General features: G+C 38.7%; 1 protein-coding gene across 7 annotated transcripts in view; it reads left to right on the forward strand.

Moving 5' to 3' along the window:
- GRID1 (glutamate ionotropic receptor delta type subunit 1) overlaps nt 1-24,165 on the forward strand; it is a 496,708-nt gene that overhangs the window by 257,669 nt on the left and 214,874 nt on the right. For all 7 annotated transcript variants that reach the window (XM_039553667.1, XM_039553668.1, XM_039553669.1 and 4 more), the window contains exon 4: nt 14,109-14,314. In XM_039553667.1, coding sequence (XP_039409601.1) covers nt 14,109-14,314 — 206 coding nt within the window. The remainder of the gene's footprint in view (nt 1-14,108; nt 14,315-24,165) is intronic.

Below are 24,165 nucleotides of genomic sequence, written 5' to 3' on the forward strand. Positions count from 1 at the left end.
CTGTCTCTTCAAATTGTCATCAGTATACTGCAAAGTTCAAGAAGTCTCTTTTTTTTCCCCTGGTATGTTTATTCTCAATTAACTAGGCTATATTCATTCTAATATTCCTCCTTCAGCTTCTGCAGTTAAACTGTACCATGGCTGCTCAAGGGAAATGTTTTTATTGCTTGTTATTTATTGCTATAGCAATGGAATACTATTACCCCCTCCTGCCTCTTGTGCTACAGAGATTTAAGCAGATTTTCATGGTTTTGGTCAAACTTATTTTTGTAAGGCTGGGTAAGAGTCCTTATATCTATAGACATATGTTATATACACACACATATTTATAGATACTTTTTTTTACTATATGTATACATACCCATTTTATATATGCATATTTATATATACATTTATGTATATATATGTAAATCTCTCAGCACTTTGGAATCAATAAATCATTGATCACTTCATATAGAGATGAGTGGGGTCTCTGTAAGAGAACAGGGGTTTATTCCACTCATTAAAGGGCAATTAAAATGGTAGGCTTCAATCACTGAAGTATAAACCAGAAGAATGAAGATCATTTAAATTCAGAAAGCACAGGAAAATGTCTTTTTTTTTTTTTTTTTTTTTTTTTTTTTACTTGTAAGGCTTGGTGATAGGGGGGTGAAGGAAAGAATAAATCAGGATACTATTATAATAGAATCAGAAACTGATAAACCGGTATTTTTAGTATTAGACTCTTTCTACATAAAAAACAAGAAAAAAATTGGTCCTGCTGTCTAAAGAATGCATTCAGTGACCTCCTAAATCTCAAGAGCTCAACTTCCAGCTCTCTCTTTTTCCGGTGTTAAAGCACATTTTGCTGATCATTCATTCCAGTCTTTTGAGCAAAAGACCTCTGTTCCTACAAACACTGAGCACTTGTTTCCAGGGGAAAAAAAATGTTTCTTTTTCATGGAAACAGTAGCTAGTGTAATAAAGCCTCGGAGGTGGCTGGGGTGTGTGGTTTCGAGTACTGTCACTGGATACGCGCAGCGGTGTTTCTGGGGACATGTCAGAAGAAATGAAGTGTGAAACTGTATCTGCAACCTCTTGCTAGAAGGTTTTGAAGTCACGGTGTTTCCAGCAGTTTACATCGCTGTCTCATTCCCTGAAGTTTACAGCTGTATTGTCTCTGCTGCTGTAGAAGTCAGTGTAGTGCCATGGCAGGAAATGCATCTAAATAGGTCACAGAATGTTCTGAGTTGGAAGGGACCTGTGAGAATCATCGAGTCCAACTCTCAGGTGAATGGCTTGTATGGGGATGTTTAGGGTGAGAAGGAAAAAGGTGCAGATGACATCTGTTAATGCACTCTGTGACCAAGAGCAACCTCTTGATAGTGAGAAAAATGATTATATGAATGAATGAAGAGATCTGAAGAAATGCCTGAACTTGAATGAACCTCATTTTTGCTCAAAGGAGGAAATTAGGAGGATAAAATGACAAAGCAAAAACCCCCATTCAGTGTTATTTTGCCTTCCAAAGATTTCCAGCTGGCATTCTTAAGTGGCCTTCCAGGCCACGTTCTTCTGACAAGAAGTGTCTAATCCTGCTTCCCCCCTGCCCCAAGTTATTAATTATAATAACCAAATATATTTCAGATGCAGAAGTGATTGAACATATTATGTAGGGGAAAAGCACTATGATTATCATGATCAATAAACTCAAACCCTAAGACAACTAAAAGAGGCCTTATTTACACTTGGTGCATTAATGAGCTAGTAGAATGAGAACTGTTAGTTCTCATCTGCTCCTTTTATGATTAACTGCAGTATGTGGAAGTTATCTTCAAACTATAAAGAGGAAGAACTTGATGTGTTGTGTCCCCAGAATAAAAACCTGAGATTGAGTCTGCCTGGAGTGAAGAGCAGAATGAAAGGTAGAAATAAAAATAAAAACCCTGTATGGTTCATCTAGAGTTCAAATAGACTTTCCATGTCTTTATAAAACATCACATAGTTGAATTGTTCCTGTGAACTCAGCAGATTTAGAATTTTTTCCCCCTCAGAAAATGGAATATGTGGAAGTTATGTGAATTTATTAGCTGTAGTTTTAATATTTTTTGTTTTCCTTTCACTGCATTGTAGTGATTGTAATCTCTTCTTAAGGAGGGGTTTCTGTTTTCCCTTTTCCAGCTTCTCCACAAGAACAGAAAAATGAGAAGTCAGTAATTATGTTAGTCCTTTCTCTTTACCTGATTGATGGGTTTTGAGATGTCTGGCAGTAACACATTATCTTGTCCTTTCTGGCATGACATCTTGTCCTCTTCCAAGCCATTGCTTTATTTAAAGTAACTGGAATTAGCACAGTGTCTGCTCTGCTCTGAGCTATGTTCAGATGTGTGGATGTGCCAGCACCCACCAAAGATAGCAGCACCTGCATGGTGTTGCTCAGCCAGAGGTGTCCTTCACATCCTTTTCTAATAACATTTCCTCTGGTGACTTTTGGAGTTGCCTGCCTCCTTTCCAGTAAATTAGAAGACATTAGCTAAGGAATTAAGTTAATTAGGGGGAAAAAAGTAAGACCTCTTGAAATATTAACTTTAGGGTATATTGGAATTCCTAAATGGCCTTCAGATTAATGACTGTGATAAGTGGATAAAAGCTTGTCAGATTTTGAGGGAGTTCCTTGGTCTCTGAGTCTTAGAACCAAATTAAAATTTACTGATGCATATAGATCTCTCAATTCAGTTATTCATAAATACACATAAAGGAGATGGTACAGTAAGCCCCAACTTCATAAAAATGCAAATAGACGCCCTGCTGCCACTGAAGTAAACAGAGAACCCTGAATACATCTTGCTCTTGGATGCGAAGGGCTGTCTCCTCAGGTATCTGCTTACCATTGTCCTTTTCTACAGCTGAGTATTTAGTGAGGAGACACTGTTGTCCTAGGCCTGTAAATATTTCTCTTTGCTGTGGCTCTATAGAAATAAAGTAAAAAGAAGAAAAAAAAGTACACAGTGCCTTCACAAAGGCCACAAATTCCATCATGAACATAAGCTGCTAAACTATCAGAATTCTAGCTTACAGAGAAGAGTTGCAGAGGTGCATTGATTTAAAAGCTGAGAAGCTTTTTCTTGCTTGGGTTTTTTATTGCTGTTTTGAGAAAGAAGGACTTCACATCCAGAAAGGTGTGTGTCCTGTGTGTTTTAGGTGTTCGTCCTGATTATCATCATCGTAGCAATAAATTGCAGCGTGTAGTAACTATGTGAGCACTTACTCATATGTTGAGTGATTTTGTACGTGGGAGGAGACTTGGCATTGAGTCTCCTCACACAGAGCAAAATACAGACTTGAATGTTTGTGGGACTAAGGCCTGCAACATCTCATTTTTTGGTTTGTAAAAATGTGCTGATTTTGTTTACAGTATGAAGAGTGGAGAGTCTTCTGACAGTAGTCCTGCTGCAGTGTTCCACCTCAGTGTGACCCATTGTCTTTTCAGTAATAATTACTCATTATGTTCCCAAAGCATGGAGCTAAGAGAGGGATGCCTGAGGAAGATGCAGCTGATGAAAAAAACCAAGAAGTTTTATAATTTTGTTCTCTAGCATGTTGTTTTTGTGTTTCCCCCTCCCTCCCCCACGTTCAGAGTTCTGTTGTTAGGAATGGAGCACTTATATTTGCCATTGTACTATAGTAGTTGTCATAATGGAAATGAATAATTGGCAATTGATTTTTTTTTTGTTTGTTTGTTATTGGCATATTCCTACAAGAGGGAGTAATTTGTGGTCATTATATGTGACATGAACTTAGTTTTTATTTTCAACTCCCTCTTTCTCCTGCCAAGAGATTTGTTATCTCAGTAGGGATCCTTCTCATCTTGCTCTTGTCAGAAAACACTGGAGAACAGAGGAATCTACAATTGATTTTTTATCCCTTTGCATTTTTCTGCAGAGTTTTATGGAGACTATATTGGAAAAATGGCCTTTAAAAAAAAGTAGGAAATTAAAGAAGGATGCATATTTTTTTCTCATTTTCAAAATTCAATGTCTATATAAAAATGCACTTTGTGAGTCAAACAGCTATCCAAGGAAATTAAACTTCCAGTACTAACATACTCATTATGGCCTGATGGACATCATGTAAATAAAATAATGATCAGCCAAAGGGTCCTCCTTCCCTGTTTCTGAGCTAAAAATATGCCCACCATTGTCCTTGCCTTGCCAGCACATGAGCAAATACTGGCCAAGTAGTTCAGGATGGGCTTGGCAGGGCAGTGAGCTCTGTGCAGCTCAGGCTCCTGGTGAGCCGGTGTCCCTCTGGTGCCTGTGGTGTGGTGACACAGAGCCTTAGAACTGCAGCCAGCTGCCCACCCAGTCAGGGAGGGCTCCTGGGGATGAGGCTCCAGACAAGGGCTGGGCTCAGAGCCCCTGAACTCACCTTGTGCTGAATGCTCTGGAGAGGGAGCAACGGAGTGAAACTGGGGCACCTGCCCAAGTGGCAGTGCAGGCGATTGGAGATAGTACCAAATTAACATCATTAACGACTTGGTTATGAAAAATGTGAGACTGGCTGAGAAATAGTAACCTAGTAGAGAATTTGTTTCCTCAGTGAAGACTCCATCCCTGGAGGGTGCCAACAGCATTAGAGCTGTCAGCTCTGATGGCCTCTCTGTGATTTGTGTGCCCAGACACACAACTTTTACTTGAACCTAGAGAAATGAGAGAAGGTTTCTTCAATCACAGAATTACAGAATAAGCAGAACTGAAAGCGACCCACAAGGATCGAGTCCAACTCCTGGCCCTGCACAGGACACCCCACGAGTCACACTTTGTGCCTGAGAGCATTGTCCACATGCTTCTTGAACTCAGCCAGCCTTGGAGCTGTGACCACTGCCCTGGGAGCCTGTTCCAGCGCCTGACCACCCTCTGGGTGAAGAACCTTTTCCTGATATCCAGCCTCAACCTCCCCTGGCACAGCTCCAGGCCATTCCCTCAGCTCCTGTCACTGTCACCACAGAGCAGAGATCAGTGCCTGCCCCTCCTCTTCCCCTCACGAGGAAGTTGTGACTGCAGTGAGGTCTCCCCTCAGTCTCCTCTTCTCCAGGCTGAACAGACCAAGCGACCTCAGCTGCTCCTCATGCGGCTTCCCCTCAAGGCCCTTCACCATCCTCTGGACACTCTTTAATAGCTTTAGATCTTATATTTTGATGCCTAAAACTGCATACAGTATTCAAAGTGAGGCCGCACCAATAAAGAGTTGAATTATTATTTGCTGGCATGTAGTTAAGCAGATAAGAGCAACTAGCTCCTGTGACATGTATTTATATTTTTTTATGCTGTCCAGGTGTTTATAAAGTACACTGAGATCCTTAGCTGAAAGGAGTTGTATGAACACAAGCAATAATTACTGTCACACATATGAAAGAATAAGGTCTTCCTGCCAGTAGCCTTTCCTCAAGGGGCAATTTAATTTCTTTATCTGCAGTAATTTCATTGCCGTCTCTCTTGAGATTGGAATGTGCAGTATTTAAAGCTGATTAAACAGGGGAGAAACTCACTCTGCAATCCATTAAATCCAAAGGGATGTGCTTCTAACTTCTCTGCTGGACATTTAGCTATACGTGCAGAGAATGAATCTCTCAAATTCTCAAGTTACTTCTGGTTTTCTCTGAATGAGAAAAGAGAACATTTTCCTCTCTATTTCAGGCATGCTCTTTGCACATTTGGTTTGTTTCAGAATGCTTTTATTTGTATTTGCTTATCCCTAGTTTAGGGTCACTGGTCTTATTTCTGAAGGGTGTTCTTCAAGTGTCAAAATACAATAACCCAAGTTACCACACAGTAACAGCTACGTTTGTGTGAAAGCTGACATGTGTACAGTCCTAACATCTTAAGTGACTACTATTAACTCAGATATTCATGAAAAACAATATGGCTTCAGGAAGCTGCATCTCAGCCCTTCAAGGGTAAAAGATATGTTTTCCTAAGGTCCTGGTGGATTGATGTTTAGATTTGCTGGTACTCAGTCACAGCAAATATTAAACTCATCAGTTTAATGCAATGATTAAAATTAGTTTATGCAAAAAATATTTCATTTAAACTGAGTCTATACATCAGTAAAAGCATATTTTCTGCCAATACAGGTATTTTTGGTCTCACAAGAAGGTATGGCAGTTGCACTGTGTAGTGTCTTGAAAGGTATTTTAATGTATAAACAGCAGTAGTGAGGTGAGAAGCTGTCACAGCTCATTTCTGAGCTTTACCATTGGGCAAACAGTTGGCAATTATTGCACTTGGAAGAATTGAATGGATGATTTGAATTGAAATGCTGGTTCTTCAGTGAATTCCCTTTTTACATCAATTATAGCATATGTCCATGTTTTTTTCCAACAGTAATGAATTTCCTGAGGTGCTTTTCCTTGTGCTTTTGAATGCCAAGTGTTAAAATCCAGCAGGAGAGACCTGTAGCTGACCTTTCATGCTAAATGTGAAAGGGCTGTTGTAGCCTTGAAAAGGCTTTTGTGCTTCTGGGCCTCCTGGGAAGCTCCAGTTACCTTCAGATTGGATCAGCTGTTTCAGGTGTGAAACATCAGTTGTGCAGAGTAACTTAAGTATTTTTAACCTTTTATGATGTGTCTGGAAACATCTGTTTATGCATGCAACACATCTGGCTTTATGGTGCATTCTGTCCCTTTTCCATCTGTTTGGGAGTGGAAATAACCTGTGATTTGGCTCTATTCAAAGTAGCTTTTATCTTTGAAAGTCTGAAAATAGTATTGATGTGGGCAGTATAGAAAATTTCTGCAGCCATTATGGAAACTTCAACCTTTGATATTACAAGGAGTTCGGAGTAGAAGTTTGCACTTGGTTAATCCTCATGCTTGGACTGAAACACACATGGTAGGACTTTCTGTTTCTGTGGAGAGGTGGTCAAATGTCAGTCTGTGATCTCAGTTTAAATGGTGAATCAATATTCTATGCATTTTTCAAAGTTTAAGTTTCTGATAGCCTGCTTTATTTTTTTCCTGAAATCTCTGATTTCTTCTGATTTCTTGCTTTTCTCTCATGTCTTTGAGAAGGGACTATGCAGCTTCTAGGCCTGTTTGGTCAGGCAGTGCAAGTGCTGGCATGTTGCTTTGTGTTTGATCCCTGTTAGTAGAACTGTCCAGGAGAGAAAGGGAAAATTGGGAAATGGGAGATCTAGTGGGATTCCAAAAATTCCCAGGTTATTATGCTTGTTGTCAACTGATTTGGATGCTCCAAGTTTACATTTGCTTAAAGGGAAACTGAGCTGTTCTGTGGAGGAGAAAGCTATGGAGAGTTACGTAGACCATTAGTGCATAGAAATACAGAGAAACCACATTTGTCTGAGGAGTTCCCCGCACTGCAAACTGAATTGTTGGGAGAATATTCAGGGGAAGTATCCACAGTTCCTCCTGGTTTGCACTCTGTTTGTCAGAGACGGGTCACGGAGCTCAGCAGAACTTCCTGTCTGGTCTCATTTGGTCCAGCTGTTCTTATCTAAACTGAATAATAGAAAGTATCCAATTTAATTAATGGATTTATTGTACTTGATATTATATCTGCTTGCTATAATAACAACTACTGAGTTACTGACTTCATTTCTTTATAAAAAAAGAAAAAGGAAATGGGATATAATTGCAGAGGTGTTACTGTGAACGCTGGCGTATCTAAAAGCATGCAAGAAGCCAAGGATATTTTTTTTAGCAGAAAGTTCTCAAACTAAAACTTAATTAGGAGTGAGGCAACTAAATCAGACATAGTTTGAAATTGTGAGTTCCAATGTTTGTAGAAAAAAATTATCTTAGCAGTGATTGTGGGAATACGGCAGGCAAAGACACCTGAAGAAATGATTTGGGTGAAGTGAGAAATACATGCTTGGAGAGAGATGGTAAGAGCAGAGAAAAAAAGTAGAAAATATATTTTATTAATATCACTTCACATTTGTTCTTGGCTCCAATAAGCATTTATGTTCTAATATTTATGCAGTCATACCTATCGTAACAGATTGTGTTGTTATACTTTCTGGTCTACTCACTCTATTTGAGCAGTTAAAATGATTCTGTGAGTATTTTAGATTGAAAGTTTCAGTCCTTGCTCAAAGTCTTATTCTTCTAGATGATTTGGACAAAATAATTCCCTTTTGGAAACATAAATAGTAATCTTCTTTCTATTGTTTGAAGAAATAAAATTTGGTTATTTATTGATTGAAGAATAAGAGAATAAGAGAAATATGTCCACTTCCAGTTTTTTAAAATTCTAGAATATGTTCAGATCCTTCGAGTAGGTTATTATCTGCAGCAAGGACACAAAGATGGTATTCAAAATAATTTATTCAGAAAGCTGACAATGCAGCAAGAGTCTAATCATCAGGATGTGTGTCTCTGTTTCTAACACCAGGCATATTATCCCTTACTTCTAATGCAAACAATTTGCAGTTGTGAAAATGAGGGAGAACAGCCAACGTAAAATAAAAAGAATGAAACCCATGAAACTGAAGTGGTTTAGGAAACCTGTTCCAGAGTGCTTATATGTTATCTTTCAAATCAATGGATCCTAGAAATGTGTGTTTTATTCTGTCCCAAGAAATGAAATAATAAATGGGAAGTATCCTGTGCAATTTGAAGGGAATCAAAATGACAGTAAAGCATATCTTTGAATGAAAGAGAAGAAATAATCTCTTTTTTTTCCTCTTCTCTTGGAGTTTAAGTATAAAGAACAATGCCTTGAATACCCTTCCTAATTCTTGGAAAAGGTAAATATATTCTTATAAGTGTATAAATGCTAAAACAATGAAACTATCCAAGCCTTCTTGACACTCTTCTCACTACTTTAAATATCGTCAAAATAATGCTCAAATAAAACTGACACTGAGAAAAAAAATGTGTGAAGTATAGAGCCTGCAACCTGCAAATGAGAAAACTCCAAACCTCACCATATCCTGCCTGATCTCATCGTTTTTCACACTTATTTATTTTTCCCTTTTACAAATGTACCAGTGAAAGGATTTGCGTAGGTTATTTGAAAACAGAACTCGGTGACGACACTTAGGCCTCCCAGAATTTGCTTGGATTAGAATGACAGGCTGTGAAATTATGTCCTGGTGCTTCTTTAGCTGTGCTTTCAGCTCCAACTTGGTGCTTCAGTTTGCTTCCAGCTGTTTTCCACCCAAAGTAAAATGTTTCCTGGCCATGTGCTGCCTCTATTTCTGTCAAGTGGGGTTAGAAACTGGTGTTGAAATGATGATATAGTGCTCTTTACCTCCTGGAAATTCTTTTCTGCAATGAGCCATCCTAAAAGGCCAGCTGTGCCCAGCCACACAGCTGTTTTACACAGAAACAATAGCTTTAAGCTCTTTTGTCAAGGCCAAGAATCAGATCCTGTAAATTCATGAAAGATGAATGCTACAGTAAACTCTGTGAACTTTTTTGTATAAAAAGGATTGTTAGTAATGTAATAAAAATGAAGTGCTTTGTAGGTGACAATAAGCTTTACAGGTAGCTAATGCCACATTTAGTACTATTCTTTTATGTTTGTGTTCCAATCAGCCAGCACAGTAACCAACCTAACCTCCAGCAGGAAGTTACATATTCCATTATTCCTTATAGTACAATAAAGCCCTTTATTTATGGCAAGCACTAGTTTTGTAGTCACAGTGACAGAATTCGTATCTTAGCAGTGTATCAAAGCTGTCCTTCCCTCCTTTTAATGGTTATCCCCAAAATTGTCCTGTTCTTCTGTTGTCAGACCTGCACATACGGTTTATCTGTCAGCATTAGGAAGGCTCTCAGACAGAGAGATTCTCTCTCTGGTCAGATGTAGCAGAAGGGGCACAATGTTCATAAGAAATTTGCCCTTTTTTTTTTTTTCCTCACTTTTTTCTAGTTCTGGTTCCAATCTGCTGATTCCATTTTTGTGGTTGACACCAGAGTATTGTAAACTTACCCAATTACTGTATGGTGTTATGGATCCCTTCTATGAGAGGTGCGTTTTCTCTAGGGTGGTTTTCCTTCTGAAGGGTGTGTTTCATCATCTTCAAGAAACTGATGTTCTCTAAGGGGAAATGTTCAAATATTGCCTCTGAAAGTCCTCATGCTGAGCATGGACAAATCAGGTGGGCAATTAGAAAATGAAATAGGATTATGTGATTTCAAAGGCCGAGTGTGGGCTACAGTCTGAGCAAAAACAAGTAATTGCAGACTGAAGGCAGAGGTAGCTGTAGGTTGTGTAGCTGCAACAAACTGGTCTGTCCTTTGTCAGGTGTTCCAGACAGAAGTGAGAATTTGGATTGCTTATACTTTCTCTAGGAAGTGTGAAATGAATGGGCACAAGGAATTATTTCGTGAGTAATGGTCCAGGATAACTCTCTAGTGTTAGAATCTGAACTTTTTAATAAAAAGTCAATGTTAAGACTACAAGAGACAGGAAACATTTATTTAAACATGTGTTTTAACAGACAAAACTCTTTATAGAACCCTTTATTTTTATAAAATTGTGTGAACTGTATAAAACTCCTTTTAGCATTGAAGAAAATGAAGGATTAGCAGTCCTAAATTATGAGGAGTGGAAAGAAATTCATAACTTTACCTGTGAGTATTTCTGTTCCAGCTGCTGTGGAGCAAAGCTCTGTTTTTCTTTAATGTTGCATGGACTTGTGATCATCTAAGTGGAGGAAAAAATAAAAATGAGGGCGCTCACTTCCTTGTATGATGTCAGATAAAATAAGACTGAGCCTAATTTGTTATGTCTTATAAACAGATGCTCCTGCATATGGGCATGTGTTTGTGTATTTGTGTACTGATACATTTTAAGAAATGATTGCCCTCTTGGTAATGGTTGTGAATAATTACTTGTGAAAAAAGATTCCATTATGTAGGCACCTAAAGTTGTTAGTCACCTCCTCAAACAATTCTCTTCAGTTCCCACTTCCACCTTTGAATTCCCATCAAGCCTCCTTCTTTTTCCCAGTGTCAAGTAGGAGCAGGCATGTCGGCATTCAGGAAGATATCATCACACAGTTCTTTTTAATTGCCAACACTGAATAAATTCACATTCACTTATATCTGTGAAAAACTCACAGATTGTGAGTTTTTCACAGGTATAAGTTGCACGGTTGAGCTTGGACAATCTCATCCCTCTCAGATTGTGCTTTCTCACCAAGCTGGAAAAACTCAGAATCCTTTCCATTTCTCAAAACAGAAAACAGTTCGTGTTCCTTGAGGGAAAGGTTTATAAGGGAGTATAAAATGCCCTTCCAAGTCCAGATAGCCTTACCAAGTATATCAAGTATTTTGCACTGGCCTACAAGAATGTCTCTAACCAGTAGTTCATCAGGTCAGCTGAAAACGTGAGGCAAAACCCCCCAGAGCAACGTCAGCTCAGTTAATATTTTGTAAACAGCTTTTCTTGGAAGGCTTGCACAAAAAGACAAGTCATTACTAAACCATGAGAAAGGGAATTTTCTTACTGCTTGTCAAGTACTGCAGTAATTTTGAAGGACTAAACATCATTAAAAGAAAAATCTTTGTGTTTTTTGTTGCATGTATCCGTAAAGTCTGCATAGGTATAGTAAAGAATACTGTCTAATGAATTTAAATTAAGAAAATCCAAACTTACTTTGACAACTTTAGTGAAATGCTTTAACCTGTAAATGATATCTGTTTGTCACTGTCATTATTTCAGCACCCCTGCAATATTTAGCAGTTATACACATGCTAAAGTCCTCTGTCGCTTTCCAGAAATTCCTGAATAACAATAAATCCCTTCCTTTCCACCCTGGCTTGGGATTTTGGATGGTAAGCAAGTCTAAGGTTTATGACAGTGTGACAAAGCTACTGTGGACTTGTCTAAGTTGAGCAGCAAAAGATCAGCACAGCCCTCGTTGAGTGCACCTTTCCTGAGGGTGTGGCTGGCTGGACAATCACATCAACTAAACCAAAATTAAAAAGTCAGTAGGGAGGCTGCTTTGCTTGGCACAGCCCAAGATTAGTTTCTACCATTTCTGATGTCTCTCTGCAATTCAGCTGATTTCTGAAGCTGAATTAATCCCATTAACAAGCATTCTCATGTTTGGATGGAGGTGTGAAGCTCTTACACTTGTATGTGAGCTAAACTGGTGTGTCCTCACAAGATGTTACTTGTATCAGTTTTCATATGGCAACTTTTAAGGGGGATAAAAAGGACTTCATATGTATATTCTGTGGCCATGAGACACCGTGTTTGGGGATGGTCTACGAGCCCACTCAGGTGGGGCAGCAGGGAGTGCTACTGGGTTCCATCATCTGACTTTAGCAGTGTCACAATGTACTAGTTTGAAAACAAACCAGTGGGAGGCACCAAGTCAGAATAACAATTTAATGGGGCATTAAAGAAAAGGAAAAAATAAAAGAAAACACTGGTTCAAACTGACAGAGCCCAGATACAACCTGGCACCCTGTTAGGCAGGGTGGTGGTAGCAGCCTGGTAGAATGGTGGCTGCAGTCCTCTGAAGCAGTGATCCTGTAGTAAAAGAGTCTGCTCTTCCTCAGGTCCAGTGGTGGCTGTGTAGCTCCTGTCCTCTGGAAATCCAGTGGAAAGGTTCTGTTTGGTGTTCAGAATCTCAGATTATATCCACGATGGGATGCTTGGTTCCTCCCTCTGGGTGGAGCATCTCACAATGGGGTAATGAGTCCTGAGGCCAAGTGTTGATTAGGCTCATTAACAGAAGATAGTCCGGAGGGAGTTATCTCTGAGTCAGGCAGCAGGACAATGATGGGCCATTAACAGCAAGATAGTCTGGGGGGAGGAGGCAAGGAAACACTGCCCCACCTGGTTTCAACAGCTCCTGAGGATGGTGATAGAATACACTGCAACCCAGGACACACAACGTGTTTACTTCAGGATTTAAAAAAACCCCAAAACTACCCACCAGCTGTTACAATGTAGTTTTTAGAGATTGTTAGAGTTACAGTGAAGTTTTCTGAAGAGAAGGTTTCATTATGGGATCAGTAAATGTGCTCTAACTTACAGAATTCGGCTTCACCCATGAGCTGAAATTTCATGACAGAAGTATGAGAAATGAATTTGAGAGGCTTCAATACTTTCTTTTGCAGGATAAGTTAGACATGTTTCCCATAAAGTTAAAGGCTTCTAAGGACATGGTACAGCTGTGATCGAGTCACTGCTAATTTTGAGAGCAACCTGGTTCAATATAAGCTTTGACATTTTTCTTGTTCTAAATTTCACTACAAAATAAAAACTCAGACATTTATTACACACAAATGCTGAGAGTCATGAAGACTGAGTACAGTTTGAACAAGCAGATTTTAGCACGAACATATGAAATGTGTTCCTCAATGTCAAGTGTGGTTAAGAAAATTTATTTTTTCAATCATCCTGAGGTTGAGGCACAGAGCTTAAACTAATATGTTTTGAAGGGGCTTGTTTGCATGATTTCTCTTCTTGAACCACTTGTTGTTTATATTTTATTTTATTTTATTTTTATTTTAACACTGTAATATATTCCAATAGACTGGGGCTTTGTGTATCCTTTTATAAGTTTATGGATAAATAGTAAACATCTGGCTAGGTAGGTTATTTACATAACAGTAGGTTATTGACAGGAAAAAAAAAGGGGAAGTCAAAAGAAGGGCTGTGTATGTTCTGGATATTGTAATTTTTTCTTGGCAAAAGCAGCTGTGTGAGGTTGTGGTAGAAGGAGAGAAGTTTAGGGGTGAGTGATTTATCCCCTGCTTATTTACCTGTTCTTGGATTTCTGCATTTGAATTGTGATGCTGTTGGGGCGGGACTTTGTTGCTTGTGCAGTATTAAACCCCGTATCCTTGAGCCTCTGGGGAGGTTTGCAGAGCCACCCAGATAAATGAACTGGCTCTTCCTAAGAGTCATTGTCAGACCTCAGGGAAAGGTAATTGATGGAGTTTCCCTGTTGGCACTGACTGTGAAAGGGAGCTGTGGAAGATGGCTATGTGGAATACTCTTCTTTAGAGAGCACTGCAGGAATTTTTTTTCCTACCTAATTAGTGCTGCTTTCCTAACTGGTGGAGGTTGATGCAGTGGCTTTTTTCTTTTCTCTTTTTTCTTTATTTTTTTTTTTTTTTTTCCCCTCCTCCTGTGTTACAGATATACGTGGACTGCAGGGATTTCTCGATCAGGCCTCAAGACTGGGACTTGATGTATCATTACAAAAAGTGGACAGGAACATCAGCAGAGTATTTTCCAACCTTTTTACCACCATGAAAACGGAAGAGCTGAACCGCTATCGGGACACGTTGCGAAGGGCTATCTTACTCCTCAGCCCACGGGGAGCCCAGACTTTTATTAATGAGGTCAGTGCACAGCTTTTTTTTATCATCAACATTTCAGAAACATGTATTATGACCCATGTTTTGCCCTTTTGATAGTGCTGGTTGTTTAATGCCAAATAAGATTATCAGACTCTAGTGCCAGGGAATTGAAATATCACATGCTCCATGGAATGGTTGCTTTGTGGCTAATGCAAATGGGGCAGCGTGGGCCAGATATTATATCATATAATATACAGCTCAGTGGGGTGTAATTATTTTTGTCTGGTTGTCTTCTGTATCAATAATTTTGGCCTGGATTTCAACCACTGTTAACAAGTGATCAGAAAATCTGCAACAGTCTATTAGAAATGAAATATAATGTGCTTGAGAGAGCTGTCTTTGCTTTGGAAGTCTCCAAATTCATATTAAAAGGGCACATTATTGATGTTTGAAAGTTGAATCAAAGAGATCTTTATGAAAGATGAAGTTGGAATTATATGTTTGTCTTAATTTCTTAGTGGTTTCTCGAAATCAGCGATGCTAATTAGAACAGGGAGGTAGCTGTTGGGCAAACTTTTAATTAATGTTGTGCTGTGGGCTAAGTTTTGGCATTAATTAGTTTTATCCAGCTTTCTTAATATTAAATAATGAATTATTTTACAGTGCTTTATATGTCAGAGTTGAGAATGAGAGTTTGAGCCTCAGTTTAAGTTTGTGTATTCATTAGCTAAGAATTTGGCAATAAAGCAGGGGTTTTAATTTTTTTTTTTTTTTTTAATTAACCAGGGGATATGACTGAACCAAGAAATTAAAATGTGGGTGGGACCTGTTTCCAATTATCAGTTTTGCTGCATCAAAGCCTGTTAAATTAAAAAAAAATCAACTCAAATTAGCTCATTAGGGTTTTTTTTTAACCATAACAGCATTAGTAAATTATCCACATTTATGTTCATCAGTGATTTTTTAAATAACAGGGTAAATTTTATCCTAAATAAATGAGGCAAATAAGTAGTTTGGAAAAGACTAAGAACAGGGATAAATTCTCCTCAGGTTTGTGCACACACAGGTATTTCCAGTAGAAGAATGAGGGAGTGGGAGTGTATGTAGCTCTCCACATCTCAGTCAGTTGTTTTCATAGGAGGCCTCCAGCAGAAATGCACATTGCTTGGCTTTCCAGGAAGTCCTAACAAAGAACCAGGTGTTCAAAGGAAATGTTTTATTCAAACCCCAGCTGGGTGGAAGGTGTGTCCCTTGGGAACACAGGGCTCAAGGATTGTTTGATGAATTAGGTGAGTGCTCTGTCAGAACCCTGAGGATTCTCGAGGGTAGAGGCCAGTATTAAACTGTATTAAACTCTTTTACTACTCACTTCACCTTTAAGCACTGTGTATTAAGACTAATGACCCTGATATATTTCCAGCCCCCTGCAGGAGTTTAACAGTGGGCAGAACTGAAAAGAAATTTATTTGGCAATCTTCTTATATTGAATCTTGATTGATTCAGAAAAGCTTTATAAAAGAAAATTTAAATCTTCGAAAAGAATTCTCAAAAGGCTTGCGATACGAGGTGCACAGTGTAGGGGAGATTCTTTCCCGGGCAGAGGCTGAACTTACATTTTGTGGAGAGTTATGGTGACTGCAGTTCTTCAATATCTCAGTCAATAAGTGCAGCTAATTATCTACAGCACGTTTTCAGGGAGTCCAGAATAACAACCTGCAGCTTAAATGAAATACACGTTTTTAATGTATTTTACTGAAATGCATCAATCACTGTGTGTGGCAGTAAGTGCCTTTGATGGGTTTACTCAGTTCCACAGTTGATATTTCATGCTATAGGTGCCATATAGCTCTATACTGACTGGTGGTGTTATCAGTCTTGCTCTGCACCTTGGAAATTGTTTGAGGTTCTTTTCAATTCTGGGGGAAAAAATAGCCCTCTGAAAAAAATATAAGTAGCAACATTAGAAGAAAATGCAAATATTTCATGTTTAGATTTTGAACAGATTTATTTTCTCTTTTCTTTTTTTTTTTTTTTAACTCAAATGAGAAGTAAAAGCTGAAGAAGAAAGGTTTTAAAGCTCTGTTTCTGGAAATGGAAAATTTCATGTGAAAGAGGTTTCTTAATAAGATTTTTAGTTTTGCTGAGTTTATATTTCGTAAGAAGGAAAAAATCTCTGACAAACTTCAACCAGATTTTTATTAAAGTGTGTTGGCTAATAGCATATATTCATAAAAACCAGGTGCTGAACACCAACCCTCTGGTGGAATGCAGAACAAAAATAAGAACAGTTTTTGGATTATGAAACCTGAAACAAACAGTTTTAACAGATTTTTCTTAGCATAAGTCATAGATATCAGCCATTGGAAGCTGGTACAAGATCTATTTTGCCTGGTTTGATACTGCAAGTGATAAATTTTTCCTGCTAAGGCTGCATATCCAGGTTTCAGTCTCCCTTATCATGTCTTGGGTGGGCCAGAGAGATGTCATCTGATTTTGGATGTACAAAGTTAGGGGACTGTGCCATCTCATAAGTGAAAAACTTTTGAATCCTAGAAGAATTCAATTTCTCTAATTTTTATTTAGGCATAGTTTTCATTTAACTGCCTTAACATCTCAGTGCCTGGTTCTGTCATGTGTCAAAGTTACTGCAGCAGAAATTATTGACATTTCAGAAGTTTCCAAATTTAGTATTTTGCTATGAAACTGCTTTCATTGTAAGAATGGAAAGGAGGAGAAGGAAAAAAATCTTTCCAATGGTATTGCTATAAACTTGGAATCATCCTTTATTCAGAACAGGGAAGGTAAATGCATTTGTAAAACATTAACTATCTTTCCATTAAAAGGGCTCTTTGAGACTGAAGCAAACCTAATCTAAAGAGTGTCCCTCCTTAAACAGTTGAGAAAAATGTTCCCTTCTCCACCAGCAAAAATCCCAGATACACTTGTTTCAATTGTAACAGGTGTGTGTGCGCCAGGAAAACAATTTTATGTTTTGAAAGCTACGTGATCCTCTTGCAAGGTGATATACAGAAAGAAGAGAAGAAAAACTAATAATTCAGAAATGGGAAGATTTAGCACTTTTAGCTTTTCTGTTAGTTTCTTTGGCCCAGACACAGGAAGCTGAGACTCAAAAGGTCCCCTCCTTGAGACAGTGAGGTTTCACCTGCCTCTTTCACTTAGCAATGGATATGTTTTTTTGTTTGCAAGCAGAGATATTATTTGTAGGATTGCTTTTATCATTAAGGGCTTTACAGTGAAATGAATAAATGGAAAAAAGTTCAAAGAGGTGACAAAAATGCTGAAAGGATGGGAGAGCATGACGTCTGAGGAGAGGTGTCAGGAACACACTATATACAGCCTGCTGAAGAGAATATAGCTGCCAGGTACTTGAGAGGAAACATGAGCAGAGGAGGAGGAGGAATTATTTAAGGTTGTCTAACAGGAAGTAATGACCCAAAGCTAAACAGGGAATGCTTTCTAACAGGGAGGTCAGTCGGACAGTGGGAGTGCTGGGCAAGAGAGTTCAGGGAGGCATCGTTCTGCAGGGTGTTCAAGAGTTCACTAGACAGAACACTTTGGTAAATCAGGCTCACAGTCAGACCTGAACTGGTGTGCAGGATGTTCTAGATGACCCCGGAGCCCTTCTGAAGACCTACCAGGAAACATTTGTTGTGTGAGTTAAGTTTCAACTTTGTACTTTTCATATACAAGCTATCTGAAGAGGAGGAAAAGATCTTGTAGTTCGAGGCTTCTCAAGTTTCCTGTGGCAGATGTGCAGTTCCTGACCTGTGGGGAGGGTTTGGTTTCTTGATTCTTCACAGAACACATGGTTTATTTGGGATATGTATTTTAATAGAATTTGTCTTTATAAATATAGGTGATACCAATTGATTCATAGACATTAGTCTTCCTTCTTTGCAGTATTTATATACAACTTTTATTTTGAAAACCAGTGAAATGGAGGCTGTAACCCAGTTGCATGTAGTTATTGACTTGAAAAAAGAAGGCATTATCAGCTTTACAAAATCTTTAACTCAGCATTACTTGTATTTTTGGCAGCTTCACTGAAGTGAAAAATGTTTTTGTTGAGGTGGATCTCTGAAAATACTGTAGTTCCTTGTGAGCCTGCCTCGCCTGTAAGCTAGTGAGCTGACTGCAGGAAGGTTATATGCATATCCCTGCAGCACAGCAGCCTAAAGCAGAACTCTTTGCATGCCTGGGATAGTAAGTAAGTTAAAAAAACCCCCAAAACATAATAAAAGAGAGCTGATTAATTCCTTTAAAAATTAATACAAAACTGCTCTATCAGTGCAGCAGGGTTACATGTATCACAGCAATTCCAATTTGAGCTGAAACTAAAAATTTCCAGTATAACACTAAGGGTGTTAAACAGCTGTAATTTATCTCTGCCCTGTTTATATAATCACCTCCATGTCCTCATTGGAAAGCAAAGACTTCTCTGTTTCTCTTTCACTCTAGTTCCTGCTAAGTGTTCTGACTGATTCTTTAAAATAATATGGATATCCTGCATTTGGTTTGGGCTTTTGGGATCATTTCACAGTGATTTGTGGCCTTCCTTCAATCCTGGTCATTGAAGATGCTGAGCTCCTTCCTCCCAGAGCACTCTCAGATGGCACTTGTTAGAGAACAGTGCTTCAGCCTTTTCCTTTTCCCTTCTGCAGTTGGTGACATGCTGTTGCTTGACTGGAGCTGAATGAATTATTTATGGCATTTTGAACAGTTTGCACCCACAAGCAATTGTACGAAATGGTTTTCCAGGGACATTCACTTCTCAGAATTTAGGAGGAAAAAAGTTCAATATTAATTTTCTGGCACTTAGCACTTCATCTCTCTCTCTCTCTCTCTTTTTATGATGTTGCAAACATTCAACATATTAGTCCATATCTCTGTTTTATATGCCATATATAAACATCTCGAAATATTGTTGAATAATTTTGGGAAAAAATATTATGCCTCTTCTGTTTTTAGAAGGCAATTTCTATGTTTAAAGAGCTGCTAGTGATTTGTGAGTGCTGGTAACAGAACTGTAGAAATAATACATTCTTCTTTCAGTAGTTCAAGTTAAATTATGCCCGCCTTATTTTTTTCTAAATCCTCCTCTTGTATTCTATTTCTTCCTTAGAGCTAGAATCTTGTCTGCTATTGTTGACATTTTCAATATGCTAAGACTCTTTGTGCTTAAAGAGAATAATAATTATAATTAAAGCCCAAGCAAACCTCACTGAATTGCTAAAACTTAAGTGAAAACAAAGCCCTCCCATTTTGGGATAAATTGTCTTTGAAGCAAGTTTTTTTCCACTGGGCCAAAGAACCTCCCAAAACACAAACCCTCCTACATTTTGCTTCACTATGACTAATCCAAGGGATGGGGTTATTCACAAAGGGATACCAATCAAATGTGTTTGGAATGCTCAATTACATGGATTTGTAGACACTGTGAAGAGAGGGAAAAAACTTGTTAAACAAATGACTATGAATTGCTTACATAGCTTCATTTCAATGGCATTCCTTTTACTGCTGCAGGTAGAAGTGACAATGATTTTAAATTACCTTTTTTTTAAACTCCACTAGAATGTTACATGAGATTTTGAACCTGAATGTTGCAATCATGAGAGACAGGAGGCTTGCATCCAGTTTTGTATGTCTCTAACAATGACTGATAACAGTTTTGTGAGGCTTTATGGGTCAGTTGAGAAAAAATATATGGAAATTGGATACAGGGGCTAGAGGTACACAAAGCCCTTTTGAGTCTAAATATGCTTTACTGGCAGTTTTGCCAAGTCTCTTGGTGTCAGCAATGATGTCTGGTCTGAAGGAACCTGATTTCTCAGCTCATGTTCTGAATCTGATGACTGGGCACATATACATAGAGGATCATGTATTTTTAAATGTCATTAAATCTGTATGTACAGGAACCAGGCATTCCTCCTGCTCCAAATGCTTCATCCTTTGTGCACTTTTGGGTCCTTGTTTCATTGTGGGCGTTCAGTTGCTAAAACGTGACTGATTGCAAAATTTTGCTGCTGTCCACACATAAGGGTGTCAAGTCCAAAGGAAACTGTGCCAAACATCCAGCTGAAAATTTTATTAAAATATCTTAAATTAAAATTCATTTGTGTTGTGAGCTTCACTAATTTTTTTAACAAACCAATTTTTTTGACTTTTTTTAAAAATTATTTTTCATGTACTGATCTACAACTCTGAAGAGATTTAACCTCAAGATAGGGAAGATTCTAGCTGTCAGGAGAGGCTGCATTTATGTTTGGGGTTTTTTTGAAGGAATAGGATCTAGTAATGATTTGGAAGTGCACAAGTGTTGTACTGGGCCACAGACAATCCATTTCCTTTAGTACTGCCTTTAAAGCACTCAGTGCTGGCTCTTGTAAGAGCTGAGACAGGACAAATCTAGTGGGCATTAAAAGAACAAGGGTATCAAAAACTAACCCCACCTCCACCTATTCCTTCATGGATCTGTTTTCCAAATTATTTCACTTCAGGTGACCCCTTGAATACTGTGCAATTTAAAGATAAGGTTCGTATGTATATGAATTTTTAGCATAGTGCAAAGTGGAATTGAATACTCTGACATACCTGTGGTCATTATAATACATAAATATATGCAAAATATTTCTCTGAAATACTGCAAATCTTTAGATGACTTCATCATTCTCAGCAAGGATAATTTTCTTCAATTTAGGTATAACCTACCAGAAAGGAGATATTACTAATTAATTATGGATGATTAATTTTAAAATAGGCTCCTGCAGTTGCATTTCATCACTATACCAGTGTTTGCCTATTGTAAGGCACTGGCAGAAGCAGCACAGGTACATGAGAAAATATGTTTGCCTTACAAAAATCAGAAAAAGTAATGGCCATAAACAAGCTATTGCCATCTCCCAGTTGTACTTTTTCATATAAATTTAGTGAATTGTTCAGCTGACTCTTCTCGGGAAGCTTGGCTTTGAGGACTGGAACATACATAGTGTAATTATTCAATATTGAAATTTTGAACTTGCAGCAGCAGCATGCACACACCAGAGGTACATGCTGACTTTGTCCATGTTTCTGAGCACGGGGGCTGACTTGGAGTACAGGACTCTGCACAATCATCGCTCCCCTACAATGCACTTCCAGACCGGGTGTGCTGGATTGAGGAAATCACTGATTCATTTTGTTTGTTGTCCCAGAAGTCACAGAAGAAGGCCATTAGCCTTAGAAGGGATGAGTAATAATTGCTGATAATAATTTGCACCTGCTTGGCATCTTTTCACAGGAGGTTTTTAGCAATTTTTAGCAGGTGAAATAAAATTATATTTACCCAAGACTTAGTTTCAAACTAATTAAAAAATCTATTTAAGCCTTTACTAATTGCTGGCAGCACACAGTTTAGTGCTGTCTGTGTATGAGAGAGGAGCTCAGGTGAGATTTATGTGGGTTTAAGATTAATCCCAAGGAAGGCATCGTAGGACTGGTGCTGTGTTTTTCTTCTGGTTCTGTGCCAGGCAGGCAGCACCCAGTGCAGGTATGAGGATGGGCCTTGTTGGAGTAGGAGACAACACTGAATGTTATGCTGTTCCTTCACAGTTCAAAGGGTAGAGTTCCGAAAAAATCCAAAATAGAGGGTTGAGGGAGCTCTCTGCAAATGCAGGGGGAGAAATGTTTGGGAGCCTTGTTCATCAAGGACAAGTGGTTAGATCCGATTAAATTAAGCTTATAACTTGAGACAGTGTGGAAACTGTGCAAGGAGATTTGTCTTTTCCTGAGGCAAAGAGTGTTCTGTGCCAGAGAAATAGTGCCAGGTGTCACTTCATTTACCTCGGTACCTTGGAGGGTGGCAAATACTGCAAACTAGCAAGGGTTTAAGAGTTGTTTGGAAAAGGGAGTGCAGTCCTGTGCTAACAATTATTTTTCCTGGTGCTGTTATAACTGGTGTGCTTATGCCTGTTGTACTCAAGTGGCTTGTTATGAGTTGGGATGTTGTTTTACTGAGTGCTGTATGAATTTGTGTCCCTAAAGAATTTGCAGTGTGCAACAAATGGCAGATAGGGACATCTGGGGAGTAAAAGGGATTGATGTCTGCAACACAAATAGTGTCTTCATTCCAGGATCTTAGAAATAATCATTTTGAAAACAAAAGAAATTACACTGAACTAAAAGTAAAATAAGGATTTTAAAATATTTGTGGAAATGTTTTCATAAATAAGGGTAGGTGAAGGATGTTGACACCAAGGCCAGAATCTTCATGGTGAATTAGAGATAACCTGAAAGATTGGAATAAAAATTGTGCGATACTGGAAGTGAAGATCGTTAGCATATCTTCGATGTGACAGGTAACAAGGGAGCTGTTGAAGCAATATGAAGAGTTGGGTGAAATGATCAAAGAAAGAGGTTAGAGATCCTCTTTGCAGCAGAAGTTTCACTGAGATATGAGAGGAGCTTGTGATTCTTAAGGTCAGAAAGATGAACTTGGAAGTAATCAATACGTAATATCATCGGAGCTGGGAAAGGAATTTCTGCATTACAGATGGGTAAAAAGACCTGTTTATTAGAAAGATTATCTCTAAAGAATCTCAGAGATTTTTGGGCTTATCCTGGATGAGAAGTGAGAGTCAAAGATGACTCTTGTGTTATAGTCCACATTGGCAGGTCTGATGTTTGGGCTATCCATTTTGACTGAGAAAAAGGATTTTCTTCCCCTTTAGGGAGAGGGTTGAGAAATCTCTTTATCCACATGAAGCTAGTGAGGATATCTTGAAAGCAAGATCCTCCCTAGTAATTTAGACTGACCAGAATATGAAAAATGCCTCACAGGGAAGTAGATCAAGACTCATCAGCATATGAATGACAGTGGATTTTTTGTGCTAGTTTGCTTGCTGGATGGAGTTAATGTAAAGAAAGAAGATTACAGTGTGAATGATTGTGGGACCCTCCTTGGGAACTTGAAGAATTTCACAGAAAGTATCCCCTGGAGAGACTGTGCTGGAGTGTCATAGGAGGAAAGCCAGGAGTGAGCTACTGGGAAGAGGAGGTTTATCAAGAAGGAATGTGATCAGTTTTATTAAAAACATTTGGCAAGTCCAACAAGAGACAGTAACAATTTTGGAGTGTGGCTAAAAAAGTGAATGTCAGTAGGAACAGTTTTAGTCAAGTGAGCCATGTGTTAAAGGGTCCTCAGGTGGAAGGGAGAGGAAAAATGGGGTGATAAGTTTAGAGACTAGAAAGAGTGAGAAAGGACAGGTCTAAAACACTTTCTGGTCTCAGGGAAGAGAAACAGGGTAAGAAGAAACTACTTTAAAGGTATGTAGTGAGATCTAATTCTTATGAGGGCAGCTGTGTGGAAGATGTCTTCAAAGGTTCCAAAGGCTGGAAGGCATTGTACACGTGGAATGGAGAGACAGGCAGTGGGAGCACTTTGTGTGGGCTGGGGTTTACATCACCGTTTTTGGGTGGGCACTGTGTGAGCTCCAGTGTGACAAATCAGGAATCAGCTCTGTTTGTCTTTGCAGTTCTCATCAGATGTGCAGCTTCTTTGTGTGCTGTCCTGCAGTCAGAGCTGTGTATTGGTAGACAGTGGAAATTACATGTTTTGCTGCTGGTTGTTCTTTTATGTGCAGAATTTCTTGAGAGAGAAAAGAGTTTTTCAGGTCTTAGAGCATTTCCTTTGCAGTGTGAGGGCTAAAAGAATAAAAGTGGCTCTGACAGTATCCTTTGTGGGGAAGGACTTTGTGTCCCAAGGATGATTTCTGATAGTTTTAGTTTTTAGTAATACTTTTTTACTGGATAAGTCTTCATGCTGAAAATTGCAGAGAAGGAAATATTATCAGGCTTCTGTACACGATTTGCTGGTTTTGCTATTGTTTTTGTTCACT

The sequence above is a fragment of the Corvus cornix genome, chromosome 6 (genome assembly GCF_000738735.6).
Source record: "Corvus cornix cornix isolate S_Up_H32 chromosome 6, ASM73873v5, whole genome shotgun sequence".
In the NCBI taxonomy this organism is placed as follows: Eukaryota; Metazoa; Chordata; class Aves; order Passeriformes; family Corvidae; genus Corvus; species Corvus cornix.